The sequence below is a fragment of the Daucus carota genome, chromosome 8 (assembly GCF_001625215.2).
Source record: "Daucus carota subsp. sativus chromosome 8, DH1 v3.0, whole genome shotgun sequence".
Classification (NCBI taxonomy): Eukaryota; Viridiplantae; Streptophyta; class Magnoliopsida; order Apiales; family Apiaceae; genus Daucus; species Daucus carota.
The window spans coordinates 4,688,967-4,696,144 of record NC_030388.2 but is presented as its reverse complement, the minus strand read 5'-3'; the positions used below and the strand labels follow the sequence as shown (position 1 = coordinate 4,696,144).

Below are 7,178 nucleotides of genomic sequence, written 5' to 3'. Positions count from 1 at the left end.
GAATGTATTTTTCCGTACTTAATTATATAGGAGTATATTTTTCAAGGTACAGCTTAATAAAACAATTGTTTTGATATATTGACCGATTTTATATCAACCAAACTGTATCCTAACTTTTAGAGCCTCTTTTTCCTTTTTTAAACTCAACAGCAGGCCGCTCTGATCGGCTCATTTTACAAATATATGTCGTCAAGTTTTGTCGGACATGGCCTCTGGAAGCTAAAGGTTATGCATAGTCTGTTGTTAACTGAAACTTGCCTTGAATTTTGATTTACATGTCCATAATCTATAATTGACTTTAGGATTTTTTTTTCCCTTGTGTTTTTAAGGACAGAATCTGCAATGCAGTTCTCAGACTTTGGGTCACACTTCCAGACTTTAGAAGGAAAAACGCCAATACAAATATTCATGTGTACAATGGCTATAATGGTTGCAGTCAGGCGTAACAAGGTGTGAGTACCCTGAAATTTGAGATATGGATTATAGGCACAAAAGGCATTGAAGCTTCAGGCGAAAAAGTTTATTTCAGGTTTCGGATTGGGATTTGAGTGATATCATGACATATATTTTGTAAATCAAATCATTTTTATGTTTGCCAAAGATCTGAAACTGCACCAGGATGACTAGATGAGTTGGTTTGAAGTTTAGGGAATTCTAAGATAAATTCTGTAGTTAATCAGTAACTTAGCTTATCATTACTAGCAATATATCATTAAATTGCTCCTGGAGACTTGCAGTGTGCTCCTCCGTCCGAGTTCTTCATTCTTTTTAAAAGGTAGTTTGTTAAAGTATAAATGATGACCTTTTTTATGATAGCAGCAAGTATCTATTGATGCTTGTGTCATGATTTAATTTTGTATTTGAGACTAAATATATGTCGCCTCTTGTCGGTACCTACTCGGTCTGTTAGGTTGTACAGTATTGGTTATGATATCAATTTACTTTACAAAAGTCTGCAATTTTTGACAGTACATTTTATTAGATGTGTGTTGTTTGTTCTCATACTAGGAATGGGACGGTCTCATATTATCGAATTTTGCACCGGAGAAACAACTGCATACAGAAAGGGAAGAGCTTAGTCATGCCTTTTACAAGGTGTCTATTTTTTCATCATCTATTGGTTCGTGTATAAGTTTTTATATAATCTGTGTACGCAGATTGATTCAGTGTGGTAATTCTATGTGTTGGCAGTATGATGCTGCTTGCTGTGTAATTGCTAGACTAACGAAAGAACAAGATGAAGCGAGGTCACTCTTAGCACAGGCAGAAAGACAGGTACCTATTTCTACGACAGTTACCATAAAATGGCTCTACATAAGGCAATGGGAAAAGAGTTTTCCACGCATATATATTTTATTAATGATAACGAACTTGTAACCTGTTCTCTATTCCTAGGTTTTTATTTTCCTTGATATATACAACATTTGATATTATGAACTGTTTTTATTATTTTCTGAAGCCTCTAAAGATGAACATATATGTATTAATATATAAACTATTTAGTTACAATAATATTCTATTTGAACGATGATCAAATTGTGTTTTATTGTGGATAGGCAAGTGCACCAGATGGTCCATATGTATGGGGATATTGCTTTATTGCGGAGAGAAACAATCCGGGTACATTCTGCACTTCCACGGACTGGCCTTGTGCTCCTCGCAAACAATATTAAGGCAGAGGGCCTATCCAAATCACTCAGTAAGTCCATCAATAACAGTTAATCACTGATCAATCCTATATAAGTTAGTCTACTTGTAAACTGAAAATAATAAAATTTGGTTTTAACTAATTGATCGGTAACTGCAACTCTGGCCAAGTTGAAAAAGCAACCGGAATAGACCTCATAATTAATTCAGATATCCGGTAGCTACAGATGTAGAATAGAATTGGTTTTTACAAAAGGTATTGTGACATCCTCAGAGTTTGGTGGGGAAAAATCTCGAATGCAACAATCAAAGGCCTTTTGCTTGATCTGTTCTGTTTCTAAATTAAGCTAGCTAGATCACCCGGTAAAGTCATTGTATATCAAAATGATATAAATAGCAAAACATTGTAGCATTAGAAAAAGAAAATAATGTTGGGAGTGGAAAAAATGGTTCGAGCATAATGAGCGGACAGAATGGTTCCTGTATGCAATTTATATATTAGCACTAAAACTAACACGCTGAGAGGATTAAACTTTTGAAATTTAGGATAATGATGTATGTCATGACTATTTCTAATCTTTGCTATTGTTTTTTTCTATTTCCTTTGTATCATCCCTTATACTGAAGAGTCTTAGGTTCTTCGGTCCTCCACGTGGCAGAAAATTGGAACTAAATTCCAGTCAGAAATAATGAGAACTTTTGAGCACACTAATGGGAGAAGGAATTATAATGGACTCAACCACAAATAGAGTTATTGTGATCGTGCTTTCGAGAAACAAAAATTTTCGTTTGCTGTAGGAGCAGATCTAAGTATATGTATAAAGACTTCAACTCTGGCTCTGACATAGAAGGTGCAATTGTAGTGTAAGTTGTATAATAACTATATTTTCCTATATTTTAACAACAAATACAAAATAAAAGAACTCAGGTTTTATAGATCATACGAATTTTAAATTATTTTATATCTTATATTTTCTCACTCGCGCGAAGTGCGTTTTCTCCACTAGTTCATCATAGTAACAAAGAAACTTGAAAAGGTAAGGATCAGCCATTCATGTAGTTTGCATTCTTTCCTCAACTCAGGGTAACATAAAGCCATTGCTAAAGCTGGCAAAGCTCCTACACCACAAAGGCATTTTTATCACATTTGTTAATACAGAGTTCACTCAGAGTCAGAGATGCTTAAATCTGTAGTACTTTGTTAGTTTTACCCGGTTTCAGACTCGAACCAGTCCCCGATGGCATTCCTTTGTAAACTACCCCTCAAAAAACCTTTTATTTGGCCCCTATTTCTTATTTTTATCATATTTTATATTGTATAATGAATTAGCTACCCCAGGAAATGATAGATTGTTTTAGGAGATCTCTCAAGCCTGAAGATTACCCACTAGCCTGGTCAGTTCATCAGAGTATAGAGCCTGTTGCAACAGGCTATATATGCTTTTTAACTCTAATCTTAAAAGTTATTGTGGTAAAAAAAACAAGATTACAAAATTATGTTGAAATTCGATTGATTAGATTACTGAATTTTTCAAAGGTATTACAAGATCCGCTATATTTATTAGGGTTTGTCCATTTTCAAATAATTGGGAGAAAATATAGTCAGTTGAATAATATAATTTAATTAAAATTCAATCTATTAATACTAAAATATTAATAAAATGATATTAAAATTTAAATTATAAATAATAAATTACAAATTATATACCGGCACTTGCTTCGCACAGATACCTATTATAAATCAAAACCTAAGTTGTTTATAATTCACAACAGCAAGTAACTTATTTAGAATTTAGCCAAACAGTCTATGTTATTACAGCCTGTCTCTGCAGAATATAATAGCCTACGCTACTACAGCCAGCCTGTGCAGAAGATAGTAAATCAAGAAATAAACCCAAAAACCCTATAGAAAAAAAATGACAAAAACTCGTATTATCTTTGACAAGATTTGATTTGTCGGTCTTGTTACAAGGTCGGTATTATCGATAAAAAAAATATTTGTTATTCGATTGGAACAAGCACGATAGGTTTGTAACTTTCCTGCACCTATACAATTCAGAAGTCCAATATCTGATTTTTGCCTGATTTCAATCTTCATCAAAACATTCTTCATGCACCAAATATTTGCATGGTGAACACTCCAGAGCTAGCATATCGCGTGCATCTTTGCCACATAAATTGCAATTTCTCTTCTTTTTATTGAAAATAAACGTGAGGCCGTGTGGATGAGGATGTTTGTCGCTGTAAATGTCGTTAGCACCAAACTTGATATTGGAGAGCCAATCATCTGGATCAATACAGTCGGTATGAAATGATAGATCACATATATTGCAGTGATAAAACCAACTGCTTGGATTTATCTGTAAGGAGCATAGTTCACACTCGAATTCATGAGGATGATCCGCTACATTCTTGGGAGAGAGAATCAAGTAAAGAGGATGAGGATCCCATCTATGATTCATCAGATGTGGTCTTATCACACACCCTATATGGAAGTAGAATTTGCATCTTTCACATCCATACATGATAGTTTCTTCATTTGTTTCGGGTTGATCCAGACATGCTTTACAAAAAAAGTCATCTGGATTCTTTAATTGGCTAAGAGGGTGACGATGAGCTTCATGTTTGATCATTCTCGGTAGTGAAGCACAGCAGATGTCTAGACTGGCTGTTTTATTGGTCATGAAAATCCCATTACCAACAAGTCCGCAACCAGCTTTGCAATGGAGACCGTCGAGTTCATGGTCTTCTCGTCCAAATTCTCTCCCCAGCTTGCCTGCTAGATGATGCTCAAACTCTTCTGGAAACTGAGAGCATGATCTGTGGAGAAAAAAATTGCATGAATTGCATTCATAGAATAATTCATCAAGCAAGGATATTGGTTTAATGCACCCATCGCAGATTAGAATTTCAGTTTCCGCTAATTTACAGCTCAAGTTAGGGGTTGAAGTTGTCGCGTTCTTGTTTCTAAGTGCCAGCTGGTGCCTATGGGCCCAATGCTTGATATAAGGTGAAGGTTCCGCAATGGCAGAATCATGCTGGTGAGCATTTGCTACCTTCATGATACATTGCTGCATCGCTTTATGTAGTGATGCTTCATCATGTGCAGGGAAGTGCATCAAATTGGAATGTCCCCAATCTGCTTCATCATTCATATCATTTACGCTGTTCCAGAAGAAAGAACCAACCCCAATCAGAATGATTTCGAGTAAGACAACTGTGTAATTATTTAGTAAATAATCAATATAAAAGATATGAGAAATACGAAGAGGAAATGGTAGTATGGTACATCAAAGTTGATGAAGCACATTTCACGTGAGCAAAAAATCTGCAATTTGCACAAATATAAACCCAGTCGATGGGATTTATATTTTCATCGCAGATGCTGCAGAAACAGGTAAATTGACGAAATTGTTGGGGAAGAGAGTAGTTCAAGATGAGAACGTGCTCATTGTGAAATTTACTTTGGTAGGTGATGGGTGCATTGGCACAACTCTTGTGTATCCAGAAAGGACATCTTGTACAAATATAGGACTAGTCTGTCGCTGTAGTGTTACAAGCATGACACAGGAACAAAGCTGGGCTTTGGACTAAGGTTAATGGGTGATCATGACCCGGATGATAACGGTTTCGTTCCTCTTGAGATTTAAGTTCTGATATTACACATTTCAAACAAACAAGAAATTCGGAATTGGTCCAATTGGCAGAAGACTCAGAACAATACATAAAGCACTGAGATTCGCTATCACAAGCATCGCAAGGAAAAAAGTTTTGTTTTCTATATGGAAGCGCAAAGAGGCTTAGAGGTTGTTTTGGGAACAAAGGGCGTGTAAAAGTTGAGGGCAACTCAGAACAAGTTTTATGCATATAGAAACCAACACAATCACTCGATGGACTGCTATCAATAAGGGAATTGTTGCACTTATAAAACGCGTCTATGAGTTTGTTTATTGGCCGTCTGCACCCAACACATTCTACTTCCTTACCGATAACAGGCTCAGCTTCATTCAGTATCAGCTTATGCTCATGAAAAAAATGTTTCAGTTCTGCCATCTATTTTCAAGAGAGAGACAGAGGGAGGGGGAGAGAGAGAGAGAGAGAGGGAGGGAGGGAGAGGGAGAGGGGGGAGGGAGGGAGGGAGAGAGCGAGAGAGATGTATATTTTACAGAAGGGACAGAGGGAGATGTATATATACTAACGGTTTTTCTATGGTGTGCCCATGGGCACACAATAAGCGCTAACATCTATGAGTTTGGTGCATTCTTATTGGTCATGTAATCATAAATATGGATAGCTCTCTGCATTTACATCAATTCAACCAATCAAAACCCTCCAAACTCATCAAATTTTTTGTATATTGTGTGCCCAAGGGCACACATTAGAAAGACCCATATACTAAAGCCTAAAGGCGAGTATAAAAGATTCAACACGACCACTGCACTCTATATATTCGTAGAGTAAGCTTACATTACAAAATTAAGAAGTTCACCAAATTTTTAAGTCACATACTTAGCTGATTTGTGAAGCAATATCAATATAAAAGAACATATTCAAAAAATCATCTTGCTACCAGTGCAAATTTCAAAAGAGAACGAATAATGCAATGACAAGTAAGAATCTGTATAAGAATCAAGCAACAACACAGACATTTGATTCCACTTCATCACCAAACAAACAAAGAATATTAAGCAGTCATTTATAACCAAACTGAAAAATAAATGACAAAATTTGCAGGTTAAGATATTATGTGGCTTATTCACCACAAAGAAGCCAAACAATTGTTTCTTTCAAGAAGCAAAGAAGTGATGCCACTTCTCTTTAGCCCGCCAAGACTGTGGGTGTTTAGCACGGGCTTATAAGCCCGGCTTCTGGAATTATAAGTTAGAAGCACTTATTTGTACCGTTTGTGCAAGAAGTCAAGAAGTACTTAAAAAAGCTAGGAATACTAGCTTTTGTCTTAGGGCTTCCACTTATTTCCCAAACACTTTTATCACTTATAAGTCTTAACTTGCTTCTAACTTCTATTTCATTTTTTTACTTTAAGCGTTAAGCACTTATTTTAAGCTCACACAAACGGCCCATGATTGCTCCATCATTTCTTTTCGGTTACTATGATCTTTCATAACAAGTTTATATGCGTGAGAACAACTTTGTCAATGTTGATAATTTATTAGGTTGGTTCAAATTTTAATGCGCGGAAACAACTTCGACATCATCAACATTGATGTTTACTTTCTAGAAATTTATTCATATAAATTTATAGTTAGGGCAATGCTAGAGACCCCAAAAAAAATTCCCAAAAATCTTTACCAAATGATGTGGCAAACAAGTGGCTAGTTATGATTGGGTGATTGATGAATCTGCAGGGGGGTCTCATTATTATGGGAGTGAATTCACCCAATCAGATTTGGACACATCATTTGGGAAAATTATTTGGGACAATTGTTTGGGGTCTCTAGCATTTTCCTTATAGTTATATCCTCTTGAATTAAATAAAAGCTTTTTATAAATTTGCACTCAATTAATTACCC

General features: G+C 35.7%; 2 protein-coding genes across 4 annotated transcripts; one reads left to right on the top strand and one right to left on the bottom strand.

Annotated features, from left to right (window-relative positions):
- The first annotated feature begins 233 nt into the window (after nt 1-233).
- On the top strand, nt 234-2,583 carry LOC108199543 (pre-mRNA-processing factor 19-like). Of its 2 annotated transcripts, none has more exons than XR_001802444.2 (5): nt 234-775; nt 1,009-1,095; nt 1,192-1,275; nt 1,557-1,699; nt 2,275-2,583. XR_001802444.2 is itself a non-coding variant. In XM_017367401.2 (5 exons), the coding sequence occupies exons 1-4, from the start codon at nt 343-345 to the stop codon at nt 1,671-1,673; spliced, it is 396 nt and encodes a 131-aa protein (XP_017222890.2). In that variant the 5' UTR covers nt 234-342; the 3' UTR covers nt 1,674-1,699; nt 2,275-2,583. The 2 variants fall into 2 exon arrangements, 1 of the variants encoding a protein (XP_017222890.2); XM_017367401.2 differs by having other exon boundaries at nt 234-450.
- Nucleotides 2,584-3,419: 836 nt separating this feature from the next.
- LOC108198866 (uncharacterized) lies at nt 3,420-5,999 on the bottom strand. 2 transcript variants are annotated; one of them, XM_064082716.1, is made up of 2 exons: nt 5,634-5,999; nt 3,420-4,812 (listed from the first exon to the last, which is right to left on the bottom strand). In XM_064082716.1, exon 2 carries the CDS (start codon nt 4,800-4,802, stop codon nt 3,735-3,737), a length of 1,068 nt encoding a protein of 355 aa, XP_063938786.1. In that variant the 5' UTR covers nt 4,803-4,812; nt 5,634-5,999; the 3' UTR covers nt 3,420-3,734. The 2 variants fall into 2 exon arrangements, with proteins under 2 accessions (XP_063938786.1, XP_017222128.1); XM_017366639.2 differs by having other exon boundaries at nt 4,937-5,998.
- Nucleotides 6,000-7,178: the final 1,179 nt, after the last annotated feature.

Excerpts from the sequence above, each read along its gene's own strand:
- LOC108199543 (XM_017367401.2), top strand. The coding sequence starts at position 343 with ATGCAGTTCTCAGACTTTGGGTCACACTTCCAGACTTTAGAAGGAAAA. Across the intron at positions 451-1,008 it reads TTGCAGTCAGGCGTAACAAG|GAATGGGACGGTCTCATATT; the intron begins GTGTGAGTACCC and ends TTCTCATACTAG. Across the intron at positions 1,096-1,191 it reads TTAGTCATGCCTTTTACAAG|TATGATGCTGCTTGCTGTGT; the intron begins GTGTCTATTTTT and ends ATGTGTTGGCAG.
- LOC108198866 (XM_064082716.1), bottom strand. The coding sequence starts at position 4,802 with ATGAATGATGAAGCAGATTGGGGACATTCCAATTTGATGCACTTCCCT.